The sequence below is a fragment of the Uloborus diversus genome, chromosome 6, assembly GCF_026930045.1.
Source record: "Uloborus diversus isolate 005 chromosome 6, Udiv.v.3.1, whole genome shotgun sequence".
In the NCBI taxonomy this organism is placed as follows: Eukaryota; Metazoa; Arthropoda; class Arachnida; order Araneae; family Uloboridae; genus Uloborus; species Uloborus diversus.
The window spans coordinates 57038083-57061528 of NC_072736.1; the positions used below are offsets into that span (position 1 = coordinate 57038083).

At 33.4% G+C, this 23446-nt stretch overlaps 1 protein-coding gene across 1 annotated transcript in view; it reads left to right on the forward strand.

Moving 5' to 3' along the window:
• LOC129224767 (retinal homeobox protein Rx-B-like) overlaps positions 1-3632 on the forward strand; it is a 117066-nt gene extending 113434 nt beyond the window's left edge. The window contains exon 4 of the mRNA XM_054859314.1: positions 3090-3632. Within this exon, the coding sequence (XP_054715289.1) occupies positions 3090-3632 (543 nt within the window). The remainder of the gene's footprint in view (positions 1-3089) is intronic.
• The last annotated feature ends 19814 nt before the right edge of the window (positions 3633-23446 follow it).

Below are 23446 nucleotides of genomic sequence, written 5' to 3' on the forward strand. Positions count from 1 at the left end.
CTTGAGTGTCAAGACATTAAATTTGTTTTTCAGAGGTTTTGCGTATTAACTGAGTTTTGCGATACCATTTCATTCAGTAAGATTTCGATTTTTCTGGGAAATTGACGATCTTTTTCAATTGGCGTCAAATTTTTGACAGTGCTAGCGCCACAATTATTTTTCCTTTGCATACGTAAACAATTAGGAGGAAAATATCTATTTTCACAGGGTTATCACAAAGCAGGATGCTGTCCATGAGTGAAATCACGCTTTAAGAGCCATTATTTTGAAGTTCAGACAAGGTGTGGAAGTGACCATTTTTGATTTTTCTAATTTTTTTATATGTCAAAGTAGGTCATGAGAAGTGAACATTCTGAAATTTTTAGCCTTCCAAAAAATTTTTTCGCTCGTTAAAAATTTCCAAAGTTTGAGGTTTTGCAGCGCTTTTTTAGAAAAATTCTAAAAGTCGCACTTCAGTGCGCTTTAGCTCTTTACAGAAACACCACCTCACGATTATGTTTATATTTATTGGTTGTACTGTATCTAGTGATGATGACTCCATAGTTATTTTGGTTGGGGGTTGTTGCTTTCTTCAGATAAGGGGTCGCAAAGAATGGATTTTATCCGTTTTCGTGCAAGTTTAGCCTGCGTTATTTCCCCCCAAAAAGCCGCCCCCCGAAAAAAAATTTAACATATACTGAAAGTTTATAGTATGAAGAGAGTAAATAGCACAAAATGTGTTTGAGGTTTATTTTTTAGGAGAAAAATGTCCTGATATTTTTCAAATTTTCAAAAATTGTGCTTTTTTGATCGCAATTAACTCAAAACAGCATCACTAGGAAAAAAAAAAACTTTTATATATTATGGTACCTGGCTATGTGTAAAACATCATGAAAAAGAAAATAGAATGGGATCTCTTCTTGTTTTCTAGAAAATAATTTTTTTTGTAGCTCATTTTATGCGTTTTCTCGTGCGTAAACGTGTGTCTAGTATGCAGATTAGATCTGCTAAAACTTAAAGGATGTAGTAAGAAGGTATATATGTGTGTATAGAGAAAGAGAAAAAGAGTAGCAATACTTTATTTTTCTGATTTTTACAAATTGATGGTATTTTAAGTGCAGGTAAATCAGAAAACGGTAAATCGATATCATTATATATACATATACATATATATATATATATATATATATATATATATATATATATATATATATATATATAATTGATTGATTTATCGTATCAATCCCAAAATAATTCTTTCTTATTTACGTCCATAGCAGTGGAAGAAATTTCAAGAATAATATCTGCTTCACTTTCCTCCAAATGCCTATTTTCTATGTCATCTTCAAATACCTGTTCAGAGTTCTGTTTCTTATGGTCTTGGTCAGGCATCTACAAGTCAACAAGGAAAAAACAAAGAACGGATAAAATCCATACTTTGCGACCCCTTATCTGAAGAAAGCAACAATCCCCAACCAAAATAACTATGAAGTCATCATCACTAGATACAGTACAACCAATAAATATAAACATAACAGTGAGGTGGTGTTTCTGTAAAGAGCTATAGCGCACTGAAATGGGACTTATAGAATTTTTCTAAAAAAGCGCTGCAAAACCTCAAACATTGGGAATTTTTAACGAGCGAAAGAAAATTTTTGGAAAGCTAAAAATTTCAGAATGTTCACTTCTTATGACCTACTTTGACATATAAAAAAATTAGAAAAATCAAAAATGGTCACTGCCAAAATTTTTGTTTTTTGTCTGAATTTCAAAATAATGGCTCTTAAGGTGGGATTCATGAAATTGTAGCAGTTGCGACAAGGGGGAGGAAAGATAAGAGAGACATACAGTGGGAAGAATGTGACATCGCGTTGTTTTTTTTTTTTAATAAGAACGCATTTATCACGCTGTTTTTCATAAAAACAGAGAGGAGGGGTATGGTGAAGTGTGAAACTTTGTGAAAAAGGGGGAAGGGGATCAAATATGTCGAAATGAAAGTGTGACATCAGCAACGCACAGCCCTTTACCATAAAAAAAAATCACAAAGAAAACATGTTTGAATTGCACTATTATTGCGACGTCCAGTGTTTTCGAATGGACAATTTTTAATGCAGCAAGTAGGGTTGGTTCATTTGACCGTTTGAAATTATGTGCCTCTAATGTTAAAAACAAGGTAACTTAATCAATGATAGTCGACTTTTTATAAGAAGTTTTTTATACAGAAGATTTACGCATTAACTGAGTTTTGCGGTATCATTTAATTCGGGAAAATTTCGATGGTTGGGAAATCGGCAAGTAGAAGGTTAAAACATTCCAAGAGTCGGAGTCGGTCATTTTCCCTCCCAGTCTGTGTTTCTGCCAAGGCTGCTGATTCAGTTTGTATTTATTTCTGACTTGCGTCAATTTTAAGTCTACGAAATATTTTATTTCGATTTTTATTGCTAGCTTTAAATTTTTTTTTTAATTTGTATTTCTTGAAACCGAAAATTGAGAATTTATTCAGAATCTTCATACTATTTACAGTATTTTGTTGCTATAAAATATTTTTTCGGGTTTCCATTAATGATAAAAATTTTGAATCCTTCAAAAAATACCTTTGAAATATCTAAATAAAACTAATCGTTTCTACATATGTCAAGAACTTATTACAACAAAGTTCATTTGAAGCAAATCCGCCTTTGAGTAGGGGATCTATAGTGACCTTTAGTTTTTCCGTAGGCGCTAATGTTAAAGTGTATTGAACTGTTCAAAACTTCACAGAAAATTATCAAGATAAACAGACAGACCGACAGACACACATTTTCCTAATCTTAAACTCTTCTCTCCAATTTCTCATTTTTCAATATTTATTTGATTATTTTATTTATTTTTGACTTCTAATTTGCGCAACATTTTTGGAATATATTAAGCCTTCTCTCACGCTTTTTTTTCTTTCCTTTCTTTGATTTTTGCTTTTGAGTAGGCTAAAAAAAAGACCTCGTTAGCTTCTTCAAGGAAAATATGTTGTTGAAATTTTAAAATATATCACAGTTTTGAATCATCACACTTTTAATCTTGATTCATAATATGAACAGCGATGAATTGAAATTTCCCATTTCTGATAATTTCAGGTTTGGTTCCAGAATCGAAGAGCCAAATGGCGGCGTCAGGAGAAACTAGAAAGCCAGAATGCCCTTCGCACTTTGGGACATGTAACTGGAGACTTCCAACCCGGAGGAGGAAGACCCCAGTCTCCCATCAGTAGTCTAGCAAATGCACTTGGTTCCTGTTCCCCACCAACATCGGCAGTGACTCCATCAGGTCCCTCACAGCTGTCCTTGGACCCTTGGGGCATCACAGGACCCCTTCTTGGATCCTCTCTAGCAGCCGGATTACCCGGATTCCTAAACAGGCATCCATCTGTCTATCCCAGTTACCTGACACCAGCTGCACCAACTCCTGCACTGTCCGTTCCTTGTTCCATGGCAGAGCTGGCGTCCGGGACACCATCTGGACCTTTAGACCATCCTGGTCCGGTTAACCTTTCCCTAGGTCCTCCAGATAGCAAGCCGGACGAAACTGGACTCGATCCAAGGAGCTCTAGCATCGTATCATTGAGGATGAAGGCCAAAGAACATGTCGAATATCTTCATAAAGGATTAGTCATAATGTGAGGGGCCATCGTCTTTTCAAACAAAGTATAAGATTGATAAGACAAACCTCATAATGATGGAGGACAGCCTCAGAAACAGGAGTTTGCTGACAGTCCCAAACAGCATTTGGGATGTTACGACAATCGTGAGCCGGTTTTAAGACACAAGTCTTTAAATACATTTGAATCTCGGCAATTTGGTTTCTTTGGAGCCAAAATTGAGCTATATGCTATTAGAATTTTTTTCAAAAAGAATGAAAATTGACAGTTTTATAAAGGACTTCCTTTGTAAAACGATTTAAAACAGCATCAATTATTTAACGATTCAAAATTATTAACTACTGAAAAAAATCATTTAAAAATATTTCTTAACGTTATTATATATTTGTATATTTTACTAATACAAATATTTCTTAACATTAAATGATTTTGCTCACATGATCCTGCTCTGTTTTTAAAACAGAATTGTAATCAATATTCGTTATATTTTGATCCTTATGTAAATTTATGAATTTCTCACCGGCAGGCGTAGCGTTCTTCTATTTTCAATTTTCAATCGTTTTTGAAAAATTATTCTGCAATATCTGAGGATTAGTTCCATCTAATCAAAAGATTAGTCTGCAATATCTGAAGATCGGAGAAGATTCATGTTAAAAATAAATTAACGAGGACTAATTTGATTTTAAAATCTAATGTAGTGCAAAATGATGTAATTCAGTCCAATTAACACGAGAAAGAACTTACTGGTCAAATGAAAATGACATTTCAAGGATTGATAATTATTCTCCAGGCCACTAATGCAATAAAATTCTTCTGATGCTAGAAGGCGTTAGTGATGCTATTAATTTTATTTTTGATTCAAGGCTCTAAGCAAACCATGGACACAGCAGAAGGGAGCAGAAACTTTGACAACATATTCTTCCACTTTGTACAGGGTAAAAAAAAAACAACAACAAAATTACAACTACCGTATTTTTAGCCGTGTGATCAAAACAGATTAATCACTATTTCAAAAATATCACTATTTATTTTATTTACGAATTATTTTATATTTTAAGGGAACTTTTCATGCAATGTTAATGACTTGTTTTGTTTAAATCCAACAAAAAATAAAGTAAATTATGATGTCGCCAAACAAGATGCTTCTATGTAGCTTTTATTAAACATTGTGGCAATAAATGAAATGAAAAATAGTTACCAACCCAAAGAATTTGGACTAAGTACAGTAGTACGACGTGTAACGGAAAAGCACCGCCAAATGTATTTTCCGCTAATCTTTCAGTTTTCTTTCCCACGTTGAAAAATAAGCAATTTAAACCACCTACTATATGAACGTTCTTTCGGAGGTGAAAAACGGATTTATTTTCGGATTTATGAAAAACTTGAGTATCCGCCTGTTATACTAAGCCAAGTGAAAAGAACTGAAATTACAAGATTTTTTCAAAGGACTCAAAGAAATGACTAGAATTTAACAAGACTTCTTTAAAAGTTAAAAGGATTTCGAAGGAGCGATCACAGTGCTTCGATTTCTCTTTCCTTTATCGTTTGAAGACTGAAATGAATGTGTGTATTGAATGCATAACCAAATAAAATGAGTGCATGGAAATATTTAAGTGCGAATGAAAAATAAATGATTAAAAAATTCATGTGTTATCGTTCCTTAATGTGTGATTTTTTTCTTTCAAGTTCTTGTTCACCTTCATTTAATTTATATTTAAACATGTGCAATTTTATTTGTCTGTTACACATTTCCCTCCAAAAAGTTCAATTTCCCCATTTTTTTCTAAACTGCCACTTAATGTATCAAGTTTTAAAGTATTCTCTAAGACTCCAGTTGCTTTTTTACAATGTATCTTCAACTACTTCATGATTGAAAATAATTTCATTTTCATGAGACACACGAAAGAAAATTTCTGAAAAAGATGCCGCTGTATAGAAAGCAAAAAATTACTGATATTTTACTGTCAAGAATAGTAAAAAAGATATGATTGAACTAAAATTTGATTTGCCCTTATGCGGATTCCTACTGTGCCTATTTAGAAATTTCGCTTTGCTTCGAAGATCATCGGAAACGCTTTTAGACCAAGACGACAAATTTCCATACGAGTTTCAAACTCAGTTGAAATGGCTTGCCTGTCTTAATTCTAGGTGTCCCATCCCTCCTACCCTCTCCTAAAAGAAAAAAGTAAAAAACTCAAAAATGAATGCAAAAACTACTTCTTCAATTCAAAATTTTTGCCAATGAATTTTTAGAGCGGTGAGAGAGTAATTTTAACAAACAAACGAAGTTGTGCACAAAATTCACAACACCTTTATGTTAATTTTAAACACAGAGAAAAGTTCACGGATAGAATAAAAGAAAATATTAAAAGAAATACAACCAAAGCAAAACTCCATTGAAAGTCGTTAAAATAAAAGGGAAACGCTTCCGAACATGCGTCAAACTATTTCTTTTTCAGGAAGTAAACTTTTAAATAGATACAGGTTTGTTGTGGGATCAGACTAATTTTAAACACAGCTGAAAAGGCACTAATTGATTTAACTAGATCCGCGAACTTTCTCGTAATTGCAGTTCAGAAGAAAAATCAATTTTGTAAAATTTAATGTGGAAAGAAAATTGAATCAACAATTAACATACTCACTCAACTGATACACTCAATTAAAATAAAAAATCATCTTACTCAGCAGAAACTCGAAATCTGAAAATTTTAATCAAATGAAATTAATTTGGTAAAAAGAAATTTTGCACAGTTCCGCTGTTAGCAAATGATCTAATTTTTAAGCAGTATCTAATATAGCAGTATTTAATATAAAATTATCATAAATCTGACTATTTTCAATTTTGCTAAGTACCCGCGTAAAATCACTTAAAAGTTTGGACTACTTTTGCCAAATTTTCAACATTATGCTATCTGAGAGTAGCTACATTTTTTTTTTATTTGCTTCTAGTCTGCTGAGCAAAACCAAAATAGTTTAACCATTGTTTCTTTTAGGCTCACTGTTATAAACATTTTACCTCATGTCGTGGAGTAAATTTAAATGCAGAATCAGTAAATGGAATACATTTTAACACATACATTATTAAACATTTGAAAGCATAATTTAAAAAATTAAATTTAATACAAAAAAACCTAAATATTTTACAGCAACAACTGGCTGTTGGCACCGTGGCAGTCATCAACTTTGCTGTAAATTTCACAAGGTGCTGCTTTGAACCAAAAAGAATAAATAATTAAAAAAAAAAAAAAACTGCATGCCGCTACCAGTGGCGTAACTGTGGGATCTAGATCCCTGGCGAGATTTTGGGATATAGCCCCCCGTTCCTGCTCACCACTTCTTAGAAATCCAATAAAATAAATAATAACAGCCATTCATTATGAAGGATAAAAAGTGTTCTATTTACAATAATCATTTTTTTTTCAAACGGCGTTAATTATAAGTTTGCTGTTTAAAAGCACTAGAAGAATAGATATGATCAACATAATTTGCGCAGTTATAATTAAAATGGAAATAAAGAACTTAAAAAGAAAATGCAAAATAAAAATTAAAACATAAAAGATTCTATTACAATAAGAAAATTATAAGAAGTACAGAAAGCAAGACTTCTGACCCTGTCAGGGTCGTCCCAAGAATTCACGGCGCCCGACGCGATTATTTTCTAATTTGATATTCCCCCCACACACAAAATGGTGATCGTATGATGGAAAAGTACCGAATTCTTTTTGCATAAATTGTTACATAATTGAACGTGTAATCTGAAATTTACGAGTATCACAAATGATAAAAATTAAACCTAATGCATTAGTATTTTAAAAACTACTTTTAAAAAGAATAATACTTGAAAATTATCAAATAGATTGCATTGAAGCAGTTGGTTTTTGGCTCTCTCTCATATGTTGTCAGCACCAGGAGCAATCGCTATCGCCCCATTTTCGCCCCTTTGGATGACCCTGTTCCTGGCAGCGTAGTTGCGAGGTGAAAAAACTGGGGTGGTGTGTTGTACGACTTCTTAAATTTTTCAAACAGAGACAGAGTGAATTTCAACTTCTGGTTTAGAAGAGAGTCATTACTAGATCAAAGTTTTTGCAATGCGAACCTAACTGTAAGCATGATATTCACGCAGAAATGAGAAATGAGGGGGAGTTTCACGGAAAATTTTAAATTGTAGTTTTAAAAACGCTATTTTGGGTGATCATTGGGAATTTCAGTCAGGTGATGAGGCAGAGATAGTTTCGGGGGCTTTCCACCGGATGTTTTTCGAAATTGAAGTTTAAAAGACGCAACCATGGATTCTCTTTGGTAATGTTAGAGAATCGGAAGTTTCTCGAAATCGAAACTCTAGAAACGTAATTTTAGCCGACTTTGGATGATGTTAGTGAGAAGATGCATCGGGTGTTCTCCCTCGAAATTTTTTCGAAAGTGAAGCGAGAATTTAAGGCATTTTTAAAAATAATGTTTCGAGAGGGCGGTAGGGGCGGATACAGACTACGATATTAGGGGGTAATGTCCCCCCCCCCCGTCCATTGCGCTCACTACGATCGAACTTACGGTTTTGGGTGTGGAATATTTTTGAAACTGCTTGGGTTTCAATAAAAAAGCATCAAATTGACCAGAAATAATGCAACAAATGATGTATAAAGTATGGACATCCGCGACTTGCTCTTTGTGCTGAATTTCCGGACGGAGTCTATGCGACTGTTAGGAAGTAGGAGAGCATATAGGCAGCTAATATCTTACTGTATTCCTTGTTCTGAGTATTATGTTTGAATTTCCTATTTTGTTCTTTGTCTCTTCTACTTGCTGCCAACCATTAGAAATAATAATAATAAAAGTTAAAACAGAAAAAAAAAAAGAAAAATCAAACTTAATGGGATACTAGGGAGACGACTTAATTTTCGGTTTTTAATTTTCCTTTTCTTTTTCGTAGAATTGTTAGAACGAAATAAAAAATATGCATAAATATTTTGACATTTTGAGCATTATTATGGTTAAAAATAATAGTATAATTCAAGGTAGAAATGGCACAAAACAATGATATTCATCACGTCTGCAAATGGGGTCAAGGATCCCTAGAGTTATACGGTTAAAACAAGGGGTTAAAGACGAGTGAATATATTCCCCCTAAGGTGAAAACATGGTGCCCGAGAGTGCCATGCTGGTCAGGAAATAGAGCAGGGGTGCCAAAACAGCAGGCAATCGCAGAATGACTCACTGGAGCATGCGTTTTGGCTTTGACATACATTCAACCACTTCAGTATGGCGGACGAATGATAGGATGCATTTATGTCTTTCGCATTGAATGAAGTATAATATTGGATTAAAACTCAACTTTTCTAGGATAGATCTCCAAAATAACAAGTAAATACAGCTTTTGGTCACTTTGTAGCTTTTAGGGATTTCAAACATAGTTAAAAGTACGTTTACTGCTTTTCAGTTACCGTTACTGTCGTTAAGCTTCAATTTACCGTTACTATTGTGAAATTTAAAACGTTCAAAACGCTACTAAAAATACCTATCATTATTTTCTTGTGTATTCGATAGACAACATTTAATCACCAAACTAATAACCGGCAATAAGATTATCAATTAACAACAAGTGAGAACTTGAATAAAAACGGTTCTTGTGCCATGAGATTATAAAAGAAGAGCAAGCGAAAAAAATAAAAAAGAAATCTCTCTCCGTCTAGCTTTTTTTTTTTTTTTTTGCTTTTTCATTCTAGTGTTTGAATCAGTTCCTATTAGCGGTTAATATTTCGATAGCGTTAAAAAATTCTTTAGGTTTTAACGGCCGAAAAACTTCATGTGCATTTCATTTTATTGTTACTCTTGATTGAAATTTGGAACGTTTATGAAACGATCTTGTTTTTCCGTAACTTTAATATCCCAGAAAATGTTATTGTCTCTTCATGTAAATAATATATAAGTACCGCTGCATTTTACTTTCGGTACGGGTCATGTTGTAGTAAATGATAACTTCCAACAAATGATTATTAACTTAACTATGATTATTGAAATAATTACTCGTCTTTAAATTTAAATATATATATGACAGCTCTTTGATACCAAGTAAAAGGGGTAGATATTTATTGTTTTATTAATTTTTAACATTACGTTTCGTGAAATTAAAAAAACTCGTCAGAAGTCTGAATTTTTTCACATGTTTTTAACGGCCCCAGAGTTATTATTATTATTGTTATTTATTTCATTTATTTTTAAGAAAAGAATAAAAATTTCACTTTCACAGTGTTTTTCATTTGCTTTTACCGACCTGTGGGTCAAAAGAGGTTGAGAAACACTGAGTTAGAGCATGATCAGAGGAATTAAAGCAATGAGCACTTCTTAACTATGTTGAAAACTCTGAAATGTGATCGAATGCTGTAATAACAAGTTTTAATCATTTCCAGTACTGAATTCAATGTGAAAAATGTCTAAAACGTTGAATATTATGAATCAAAACTATTTAAAAAAAAAAAACTACACAACTGTATTCAAAAACGCACACAGTACGGGGGAGGGAGGAGGGGGATCTGCAGTAGAGATCAGTAAAGGTGCCATTTCTCTCTCCGTAGGTTCCTTCTTTTCAACCCCGCTGCCAATTTTTTAAAAGGTGCCTATTTTTCACCCTAGTTAGTAGTGCCATTTCGGCTCCGTATTAGGTGCCGCTGGTGAACAAGCGTTTCACCCCTGAAAGATGTCGAATGCAACTCATAGTTTTAACAGTATTGGGAGACTTGACCCAACACCTAGGGAGACATGACCCCCTGCATGAATGTAAGAAGACTTATTGATATTGAAATCAAAAACGCAGGTTTGATGTTGTTTTTTGCTTTTACAAGTGATACTTGAAGTGAATGAACAGATGTTCACTCTTTAGGTGAAATGTTACAGATTTTTTAAAAATTAATCTTATTGCCCATCAGCAGAAAAGCGGAAGCCTAATTTAAAACTTTATTAGCTAAGATCTGAGCAATATTTCAGTGATTTTATCAAGAAATAACCATTGGGCTTAAAAGATCATTAGTATTTTAGTTATTTGTCAAATGAAAATAATTTATTAGATCAAAATACTACTTTAGTTATTCTATGGGTTACAAAAAAATCCCCTTCATATTCACAATTTTAAAGTTATTGTTTAAATAAAAGCAAACCATTAAGGTCTAAATTACAATATTTTAGCTATTCATAAACAAAAATTCATTGAGAAAATATCAAATTATTCTTTGGGTTAAGTTTCCATAGTTAGCTTGAGTCAAAACTCCCTAAATAGCTTTCTCCTGTTTACCTTAAATGTTTAGCAACTTAGATCAATAAAATCAAGTCATTAGGCCTAAATCTAATATGTTATCTATTCAAAAACAAAAATTCATTGAAAAAACATCAAATTAAACAAAAACATCAAATGAGTCTTTGGGTCAAGTCTCCCTAGTTAGCTTGGGATCAAAGCTCCCTAGTTAGCTTTCTTTTGTTTACATTAATTTTTTACCAACTTAGATTAAAGTTACATAAAACTACTGTATATCAATATATAGCTAGAAAAGTGTTTAAAATAGCTGTACTTTTAAAATTAATATCCCTTAAAACTAGAGGATAAAGTCTAAAAAATTTAAAAATCTTCAAAATTTACTTTTCCGATGCAGTATCATTAGCACTAAATTTCTTGAACACCACTGATAATTCTGAAATGGCTTGTCCCTGCAAAATACTGTTGTGCGACTGGTCAACCAACAATATGCCTAATATTTTCCCTAAATATCCTTTTCATGGAAAAAAATCCTCAAAAGTCAAGCTTCCCTATGGGTCAAACCTCCCTAGTTTCCCCTATCAATGAATTTTATAAACAATATATAAGTAGTATTTCAAATCTTTACTTTTAAAAGGGCATTGATATATTTAAAAGATTCTTGCAATCGTTTGAATTTTATTCAAAAGTGGTTGAACGCGATATGGATGGATAATATTTTTGACAGTTTAGGCGAGAGAGGGATCATGACCTCATCACCCCCGTGGATATTAGAAAAAAATTATTTTAGTAGAGAAGTGGAACTTTGGAACAGAGCTTACCGGAAGAGGTGGTAATGAGCAAGGGAGTAGATGGTTTTAAGATGGCCACTGATCTTCACTGGGGATTGTAAATTGACTAGGACCAGCCTAGCTGAACCCAAAGCCTGTTGCTGGTCGTCACTTTTGTATTTGTATTGTATTTGTGTATTTGATCACATTTCAACTTTCGAACATAGTTTAGAAGAGTTCATAACTTTAATTTGTTTGTTCGTGCACTCGTTCGCGCAATTTTCGTTCTCCACACTTGGAGTACTCAGTAATTTTAATATGTTATTGCTATTTACTGCAGCACGATCATACCGAAAATGAAGAGAGTAGGTACGATTTGTAAATCATTTACACGAACAATAAATACTCAGTTATATTGCAATCATGAAAAAATGAAATCGTTTCATAAACGTTCACATTTTTAATCAAGAGCAACATATTAAAACGTACGTATATATGATTCGACATTTGAATATCCGTATAGAATATAAAAGAGCACTTTTTTTCAATGTGAAGTCTTTCGACAAATTAAAAGCCAAAACAAATTTTAACGAGTTATCCATCTTTACTATTACTAGAGTGACGAAAAAGGCTCAGTCATTCGCTTCAAGCAATAACGCTGACTTGAGATAATGAATAAAAATATCGAGACCGAAAAAGAATTTCTTTTTCGTGATCTTCTGTTTTGTTTATCGCAGCACCATTAGAGTTTCCGTTCACTTACTGATTGCATCACATTGTTAACAATAAATCTCTTGGTTAAAAATCCACAAGATCCCTGACAATATACAAGCAAGTAAAACCACATATTCAAAATTAATACTATTTGAATTAATTTTTCAAATAGTTTAAGCGTTTTGATTATTGAATGTTACTTTTCCTGTGCTACTAGCTATTTTTAGGTAAAATTTATGCATGATAGAAATAGCAAATGTACATAACGGCAAACTGAAGAATCAAAGTGCTTTGAAACACTTTTAAATATGTTCGGAAGCCTTCAAAGCTACACTATGATCAAATGCCTGTACTTAGACGAAATTTTAAAGAATAAATTGCAGAAACTTTTGGTTTTAATCCAATTTCGTAATTCATTTAATGTGGAAGTACAGCTAGTTGTTACTTCTTCGTCCGCCATTGATTGTGGTTGAACGATGTTAGAGAGCATGCGCTAACGTGTCAGCCTTTGGTTTAGGAGGTCCATTTTCACATTTATTAGCGTCATTCACCTTAATCTCAATTCCTAGCATACATTGCCCCCTGACTCACCGTGTTTTCACCCCAGGGAGCCAAATAGCCTTTCAGAGGCACCTGTAGTTCTGACAGTGTAGAGATGTAACAATTGCGGTTTTGAAATTCCCCTCATACCTCTTCTACCTCTAACATTTTCAAGACTACAAATCCTTAAACTTTCTATGGCAGAAGCCCGTATATTTAAGACACATTTGATGTAAAAAAGAGGCTTTCAATTTTATACATCTCCTATTTCTTTTTTGACTTTAGAATGGCCCTGAGAGTCGGATCATGCCACGTCAGCAACTTCTGACACTTACCACTGAACCAAAAGAGGGTTTTAGCCCTTTTGACAAAACCAAAGACAGCTCAAAATTAGGTATTTAGGCTCTTATTTTTAGAAAATTTTCGGATCAGAGTCCCAAATATCTACTATCCTTCCTAATGTCACTAAAAGTAACTTAAAATTGCATTTTCAGAATTTTGATTTCAAAAGTTTATGGGAGGACAGCAGCTGCTTATCCGCTCCTTATGCCGTCGTACCAAACATAATCGAAAATCATATTTCTTGGACTTCGATTGCAAACAATTTTCCCTACGGAACCTCTTTCCCTTGTTTAACGTTACCAAAGAAAACTTTAGAATGTGTTTCAAGAAGGGAAAGCTTTTAAATTGTCATCTCCTTCCCGTAAAATCACCCAAAGAAAATTTGCAATGACGTTTTTAAAGTCTTATTGTCAAAAATTTGAGAGCCCCCCCCCCCCGAACCTCTTCTCTTCTCCTCCAGCTTCATCAATCGTAGACCTTATAACTTTGAAAAATTTCCGAGTTAGAGCAACCACCTTCTTCTCTAACATGTCAACATGTATCCATAAATTGCGTTTTTAAAACTTCAATAACAAAATTTTGCGGGATCAGCCCAAAATGCGTTTTTAAGGCTTCAAAATTTTCCAAGGAAGTGTCCACAAACCAAACTTTTTTCCTCGTGTTACTACCAAATATAGCCTGAAATTGCGTCTAAAATTAGATCCCGAACCCAGTATCAGTTTGGTATGTATTTCAAAACATAAAAAATTCTCCCATAGGTCTGCTCCTCCCTCACAAACAATAATTTGGGCACTCCTGACCTTCAAAGTTCATGAAAAGTGATTGGTGGTACATGTATTTCATTTTTCAACTTGAGGACCAACTAAGGGTCCTCATGTCATTGATATCTGTTCGGAATTGCGACTTTTACAACACCACACATCATTTTCTGTACCAACAAAACTTGTCCATTATTGAATTTTAATAAATGATATTGTAATAATAAATTTAAATTTCTGAGGAAACATCCGCTCGCATTTAAACACTTTGATGAAGTAAATTTGACTCTTGGTAATTCAGTAAAATTACTGTTCGAAAAATAAATAAATAAATAAAACAAACAACAATTTCACCTGGCTCCCTCCTCCTCCATTTTTTTTTCATTTTTTGCTTTGCCTCTCCATTTCAATATCATATGTCTAACAATGCACAATAATGCTTCAAAAATCAGAGCAACACGTGATATTTTCGTCTTTTTGTCAAAAATTTAAGAACACTCCCCGAAACAAAATCCTGGCTACGACTTTGACTTAACTACAACTATAAATTTAACCAAGCCCAAGTTCTTCACTACCACATACATTATAGATTGATGACAGCATATTTGAGTAACAATATAAATGCTAGCTTTGAGTGATCTTCTGAAAAAAATGTGAACGAAGCATGGTTACACTAGATTTTACTTTTTGTTTTTGCGCCAACTTCAAAAATTATGTTTAAAAGTATTATCGATGGTGTTTAAAGAATAAAATTATTTTTCACTTTTTAGAGCAATTTTGAAGTCGGTTTTATTAAAAAAAAATTTTTAAGAATATTTAATTTATTTTTTTATTTTAATTTGTTCATTTACATATTTATTTTAAGCAAAGAAATAGCAACCTGAAGGAGAAAAAACCTCTGAGGACGGGAAAAAATTTCCGAGGACCGGTGCCGGTCGAGAATCGCTGCTCTCCCCAGTTGGATTGCTCAAACGTTTTAATATGTTATTGACATTTACTACATCCTGTTATTGACTTTTACTGATCCATATCGAAAATGAAGTGTACAGGTACTTATGAATTATTTACAGGAAGAGTCAAAAATATTCTGCGATATTACAGTTGCGGAAAAACAAAAACGTTTCATAAACGTTCAAAATTTCAATCAAGAGTAACAAAATAAAATGCAGATGAAGTTTTTGGACAGTTTCAAAACCAAAAGAAATTTGTAATGCTATATTATTGGCTTCACAAAATAACACCATCGACAACATGTGAAAAAATTCTGTGTACTGGTGAGTTTTTTTTTTTTTTTTTTTTTTCACAGGGTAAAATTAAAAGTAAATAAAACAATCTACCTCCTATTACTTGGTATCCAAGAGCTGTCACAATTGTATTTAAATTTAAAAACGAGTAATTATTTCAATTATCAGAGTTTAGTTAATAATCATTTGTGATAAATAATACATTTACTACAACATGACCCGTACCGAAAGTAAAGTGTAGAGGTACTAATGGATTATTTACATGAAGAGCCAATAATATTTTCTGAGACATTTTAGACAAGCATTTTCTGGGACACAAGTTACTGAAAAACAAAATCGTTTCATAAACGTTCAAAATTTTAAGGGGTCACAGTACCTTTCAAGCAATTTCTTTTAATTTATATAAATTTTATATTTCTTTGATACCATAACATGCATACTTATTTCGTAATCAATAATTTATTTTCAAAATTTAAAAATATTGCCTACTTTTTTTTTAAATTTAAAAAAATGAGAAAAATTTCAACTTTTTAAAATCCCTAAGGCTTTTTTATTCATGCACTAATTTAAAAAATGTTTTTTTGCAAAACGATCACTATAATCATCTCTAAAAATCTGTGCATTCATTTAATTATGAGTTCATTCGAAAATTTTCTGTGATTAATTATGTAAAAAATCAAAGTTATTTTTTTAAAAAAATTGGTTTTTAAAGGTTTAACATGCTCTAAATATTAGAATAGTTTATAAAATGCTTATCCAATGCACAGTTTTGTCAAATATGTTATCCCAATTGCTAAAAGTATTACTTTAAAGCTGTATCTTTAATAGAAAAAAATCCTTAGGAATTCTAATGATATGAAAAAACCATCATCGAGAAAAAGCAATTTGAAGTTTTTCTTTTGCACAAGAACACATAGGGAGCATAGCCTAAAACCACTCATAACTTTTTAAATATTTGAACTAAAGCATTGAAACTTTTCCCCTGTGTTCAGAATAGTTTTTTGTTTTGAAATAAGCAATAAAATTTTTTTTGATCGTTTCATCATTTTTGAGATACTGTAACCCCTTAATCAAGAGTAACAATAAAATAAAATGCACATTAAGTTTTTCGAGAGTTTAAAAACCTAAAGAAACTTCTAAAGCTATCAAAATATTAACCGCTAACAGGAAATGATTCAAACACTTGAATGAAAAAAAAAAAAAAAAAAAAAGCTAGACGGAGAGAGATTTTTTTTTATTTTCAGTTCGTTTTTTTCTGCTTGCTCTTCTGTTATAATCTACGAAGCACAAGAATAATTTTTATTCAGGTTCTCACTTGATGATTTTTAATAATCTTACTGTCGGTTATTATTTTGGTGATTAAATGTTGCTTATCGAGTACTCAAGAAAATAATGATAGATATTTTTTAGTAGCGTTTTGAATGAAGGAAATTTCCAGACAATAACGGCAACTGAAAAGCGGTCAACGTAATTTTAAACTCTTAACTATGTTTGAAAGTCCTTAAAGTTGGGTCATTCCATACAGATTCGACGGATGAGTGCGCTCGACCATTTTTAATTTTTTTGAAACTGATATCCCAAAAAGATGCATATGAATGATGTTTAAAACCACTTTTATTTTTTCTCTAACCTTAACCCTTGATTTTTTTTAGGGGTCATCAAAAATGATTTTCGCAGTCAAAAATGGGACTTTTAGACCTTTGCATTTTGGCCAAAATCTATTTGAATTACATTTATGGCTGTTAATTTTACGCTTTGATGTTAAAGTGCATAAAATGATAGTCTCACATGCTGAGTTACGTGGCTGTAACTTAATAATTAAAATAATAGCAACGGGTTAAAGTTCAAGGTCAAATGTAAAAATTCTACTCATTTCAAAGAGGAATAACTCGCGTAGGGGACGGAAACACAAAATGAAATATGACAAAAAATAATCATTGGAGTCACACTAATGAGAAAATATAGCTGTAATTGTGTGTTTGTTTACCCTTTACAAATTACAGCCCCTCAAAATCAGAAAATTGAGAAAAATGACATTTTTAGACCCCTGTAAACCAAAATGGGAAGGAATTAAAAATGAAGTTTCTTGGCCAATTGAATATTCCATTCAAGTACTATACATGTTATATAGTATATTGTTTTGTGTATTTGGTTTGTAATAAAGATACAGATCTTTGAAATTGAGCAATTTTGCTAGTTAATTTACGCACTAAAACAGAAATAAAAAGTGTGAAAACTTCATTGCACTTTCTTAAATGTCCTATATAATGTATTATACTGAAAAGACATATTTTAAGTATAAAAAAAAACTATTTTAATTTGATAACTTAGAAATATTTGGACATGAATGAGTAGTTCATACTTGATTGACAGCTTAAGTATTTAAGTTATAGACTATCTACACACACAAATTTTCAATACACACAATTATATGCTCTGTATATTAACATATATAAATTGCCTTAAACATATGCAAAAACATATATACAAAATTTAAATATTAAAAAGTGCTTTTTTTATTTCTTGTTTGAGTGTGGTTTTGAAAAAATGAACTCACCTAGTAGTCCTATAGTTGTAATGGTGACTCAAGCATATGGCGTTTTAAAATGCTTTACCAAGGCACATTCATAATTTGATAGTTCGAAAATGTACTAGGAGCAAGACAATGAGAGGGTTCTAAATTTAGTGATCAACACAAGCTATGTAATAACTTTTTTGACAATAATGGGCATTTTCCTTTGATGGTCTTTTTAGTAACACACTATTCTTCATACCTATTGCTAGGAGACAATTTTACAGTGATAATATTTAAATACGGTGGCATAAAGCAGTGATTAAATGATGTATTGGGAATTTTATTTGCAGAGTCAAACCTTTCTTGTAGCATTTTTTCAGCTAGTTTAATATACTGAACGCTCACAAGGATACATGCAATGTTTAGTAGCAAAATTGCAGAAGGTATACATTTCTGTAGGAATTAAAATGTGACTTCTAGTAGTTCTTTGCAAGCTAGTCTTAGTAGTATCAATTCTTTTTACGGTTCTTCTGATTCTGTTAATGTCCATTACCGTGTGATATTGCATAGAAATACCATTCACCTCTCAAGTTGACATCCGTTTCGTGATTACATAAATTAAGAAAGTTCTTTCTATTTTTGTTGTGTATTTGAGTAAAGTATTTCAGTACGCCACATGCTGTGTCACCACCAGAACTATAGTACTACTGTGTGAGTTCATTTTCTTAAAACTACACTGAAGTAAGAAATGAAAAACGCACCTTTTTTTCCCTTTCAACTATGTAGATAATGCTTTTGCACGTGTTTAGGCAAGTTAGATAAGTTAATGTACAGAGCGTATGTTTGTATGAATTGAAAATTTGTGTGTGTAGATAGTCTATAAATTAACTACTTGTAAATCATGTATGACCTACTCATTTATGTCCAAATATTTCTAAGCTATCAAATTAAAATAATTATTTGTATACTTAAAATATCTTTTTCTAGTATAATATATTACATAGAGCACAATATACGTAATTTAAGAAGGTGCAATGAAGTTTTCACTTTTTTATTTCTGTTTTAGTGCGTGATTTAACTAGCAAAATTGCTCAATTTCAAAGACCTGTATCATTTTTACAAACCAAATACACAAAACAATATATATAACATGTATAGTACTTGAATGGAATATTCAATTGGCCAAGAAATTTCATTTTTATTTCCATCCCCTTTTGGTTTACAGGGGTCTAAAAATGTCATTTTTCTCAATTCTCTGATCTTTGAGGGGCTGTAATTTGTAAAGGGTAAACAAACACACAATTACAGCTATATTTTTTCATTAGTGTGACTCCAGTGATTAGTTTTTGCCATATTTCATTTTGTGTTTCCGTCCCTTAAGCGAGTTATGACCCTTTGAAATGAGTAAAAATTTTACATTTGACCTTGAACTTTAACCTGTTGCCATTATTTTAATTATTAAGTTACAGCCACGTAACTCAGCATGTGAGACTATCATCTTATGCACTTTAACATCAAAGCGTAAAATTAACTGCCATAAATGTAATTCAGATAGATTTTGGCCAAAATGCAAAGGTCTAAAAGTCCCATTTTTGACTGCGAAAATCACTTTTGATGACCCCTAAAAAAATCAAGGGTTAAGGTTACAGAAAAAATAAAAGTGGTTTTAAACATCATTCATATGCATCTTTTTGGGATATGAGTTTCAAAAAAAGTAAAAATGGTCGAGTGCACTCATCCGTTGAATCTGTATGGAATGACCCAGCTACAAAGTGAACAAAAGCTGTACTTTCTTGTTATTTTGGAGATTAATCCTAGAAAAGGTCAGTTTCAATCCAATAGTGTACTTCATTCAATGTGAAAGTCACATAGATGCAACCTATTATTCGTCCGCCATAATGAAGTGGTTGAATATATGTCAAAGCCAAAGCGCATGCGCAAGCGAGTCATTCTGCGATTGCTTGCTGTTTTGTCACCCCCGCTCTATTTCCTGGCCAGCATGGCACCCCTGGGCTCCATGCTTTCACCTTAGGAGGAACATATTCACTCTTCTGGAACCCCTGGTTATAACAGTGTAGACAGTAGACAGGATTTCTCATAAACTCATTTAAAAGTCATACTGTACAGAAGTGCCTTGCAGAGCTACTAAAATACAGTGGGGGGCAAACCTAGCCTGGCAGCGTCGTAATGCTGTGGTTAGAATCTGCGTTAGCCTGCACAGTGCTGCCAAGTCGATCTTGCCTCAACTATAGGGCCATTGCCCAAAAACAGGGTAGAAGTTCTCCTATCAGTATTCCTACTATAATTGGCACAAACTTCACCTGGCAGCATTGGGAAGGCTACGCAGATCCTAACCACATTACGACTCGGCCAGGATAGGTTTACCCCAACTATTGTTACCTCCAATTTCGTAATTTTGCTACCCTCGTTCCTTTGTTTCTCACTACCTCAGTTGGCAACAGTTACATTCTTCGAAACAATTCTAAAAAGGATATTAATAGATTTTTTTTTTTTTAAATTCACTGGTTAGAAGCATTCATTTACTGGATCGCTACGCCACTTTACTCCTTAAACCCTGAAGCAAAACTAATTAGTTATCCACATTTTCTTTTAGCAATTACACACATAAATGAAAAGATTTTTAGTATCTTATAATAAATATTACACATTTTGACGATAGACGGTCGCGCTCATTTATAGCGAAGTCCCAGGAACCAAACAAAAATTTCGTTATACCCACAATTTCGTTACAAAAAAGTTAAATTGTACACAGTAAAGCGTAAAAAGGGGTTGAAGCTATTACGTTATAATTATAAAATCGCTATCTACACTTTCGCTGTAAACGTACGTAACTGTATCATGAATTTCTGAAAAGGAAATCGGGCTTGAGAGCATGAGACTGATCAAATAGCCAATCAGACAGGCTGATCAATTTATTGATCAGCCTGAAATACCATATAATGAATTTTCTTCATCCCAAGTTGGAAGAGGGGGGGTGGGGAGAGTAAAATATTTACGATTCTTGCTGAGGAAAAACACTGACTTAATTCAATTTTAATGCTCACTCCTTTGACATTTTAAATGTGAAAGGTTCTGTCATCCCTGCATTTGCCCCCCCCCCCCTTAAAGAGGATCCGATCCGCTCGCCTCTGCATGTCAAAATAGTCGGCCTCCAGAGAAAATCGGGCCATACTGCGTATCGGAGCGGAAGATAATTCCCTTGGCGCCGAGCAGTGAAAGTGGAGAGATTTGGGGACAAAAGGAACTGGCAAATCAGAGGGAGACAACCGTTTTACCGCTTACTAAAAACGATACACAATCCGTTTCTTTCTTTTTTTTTTTTTTGTCCTTTTTAGAAAACGTGTCGCCGAGGCATTTGCTCCGTTTATTCGGTTTCGCACCGACTCCCTGTGATTACGAGATGCGATGCGGCATTCCGATGGTAATCAATGACCCGCGGTTTATTTTGCTGCTTCTCGAGCAGAAAATTGAACAGCATCTCTCATTTTTCTATTCCTTCCTTTTCCTCTTCTTCTTATACAAAGAAAAAAGGTTTACGTACGCAACTATGGAAATCAAATTTCTCTTAACTGCGCCCATCTATATCAATAACTTGCCTTTCCTCCTCTTCTTAAAAAGAAAAAGAAAGTCTGAATTTTTGACATTTTGAATTCGCAATCACGAGTGTGTGTGTGTTTGTGTGCAGGCGTGTATGTATGTGTGTGCAGGCGTGTGTGTATGTGTGTGTGTGCAGACGTGTATGTCTGTGAGTGCAGACCTGCATGTGTGTAGGCGTGTTTGTGTCGTGTGTAGGACACATAACCCGACTAACTAAACGTGAGGTCCTAGGCCCACAACAATTTGTAAGCTCTATTGCGGAATACAGTGGCTAATTTACAGGTTTGGGGCCCGTCGATATACATTTTTGGAGGTCCCTTTGTGAATCACAGAATTATGTAAATCATTTATCATGTGCAGTTATGAATCTCCTTCGGGACCTCTCTTAACTGTGACATGGTAAATTCGTTACGGGCAGAAATAGTAAAAATTCCCCTTTAAGAAAGTTTTATTTTTTCAAATTAACAAGTTATTATTTTTAAACTATTATTTTGAAAGTACGTGTATTTTTTGTAGGATAGAGCGGGGCACGTTTACGCACTGCCCTTTTTTCAAAACGAATTATAACTGGAGAGCCAACAGTCATAACATATTGATGCTGCTCCGTAGCAAATATCCTCACAAATTTTTGAGCATCAGTCGAACTTCGGTCCAGCATGCAGAAAGAATGATCTGTTTTTTAGAGATGAGACGGGCTCAGCCCGGGCCCGGGCTCTAGAACCGAAAATAGGTTTCGGGCTCGGGCGGGCTCGGGCTCAAGCACATATATTCAATCGCCAATCTCCATACAAGTTCAAAGCAAATAAGCATTTTCCTACTGTGAGAAAATGAAAGGAACATTTAAATCAGTTCAATCAATGTCAAATTTATCCCCCTCCCCTTCTCCCGAAAAATAAATAAATAAATTAATTAATTAACGCTTATTTATAGTGTTTCTTTGCGATTACTATTGCAATATGTCATACAGTAATGCATTTGAAGTGGAGCATTTTAAGAAAATTTAGAAACTTCTGCTAATGAAGAACATTTGACGTAACATTTTTCATTAACAGAGAGATCATGTCAGACTGTAGAAGGCTCAGTTTTTGATACAAGAAAGTTTTCTTCGGGCTCGGGCGGACTCGGATTTTGTTCCGAGACAATATCACTCGGGCTGGGGCGGGCTCGGTTACCAATTTTTGGGCTCGGGCGGGCCCGGGCTCTCAAAAATGTGCCCGAACTCACCTCTATCTCTACCTAGTCGAGTAAATTTTGAGTTGAACGTTTTGAAGAGTTTAATGTGAATAAATAATACTTAGTTAAAAAAGAACAAACATATAAAAATTAGCTGAATTTTATTCTTTTTTGAGAATTGTATTTGTATGAACTGAAATATTGTTTTTTTTTTTTTTTTTTTTTTTTTTTTTTTTTTTTTTTTTGCACGTTAAAAAAAAATTAAAACTTGGCAGCGGGGCTAGTTTACGCCCTGACATCTGAGCACCTTTACACACGTTCTTACTGTGTCTTACTTCTAAACGTGCCCTGACGCTTTTTCAGCTTCGAACTGTATTAAAACGTTTTAGTATTTTCATTCTATTTAGTTTTGAAAATCATCATTCAATTTTTAATTGAGTAACACATTCGTATCTTATAGCTTACTATCATGTAGTGCTGTCTTCATGCCCGTTCAAATTTTACTTTATACACTATTCAGTTTGTAATAAATTTGCTTTATTTTACCGATGGTAAGACATTATGCTCAAAACACTAACAGAACCACGTGAGGTGCCAAAATAAATATGCGTAAACATGCCCCGTGTCCGGGGCAAATTTGCGCAACCGACTTGAGCTTAAAAATAATTTTTTTAACGGTTAAAAACACTAACTGAGCAACAACTGAATGTACCAATTTTGACTCCATTAACTGTTTCACGAAACCGCAATGTCTAAAATTTCCTAAGTTAAAACGTAAAATTGAGAAAATTCATTGAAAAAAATCTTCATAAATGTGCACCGGTCTAGCCTATAGCTGAAAGTAAGTTTCTTTAAGTAATTTGAGGTTCCTTAGAAAGGGGTCTCGAAACCTAGTGGGTCTTTGCGGTAATCAGGTCCTGGT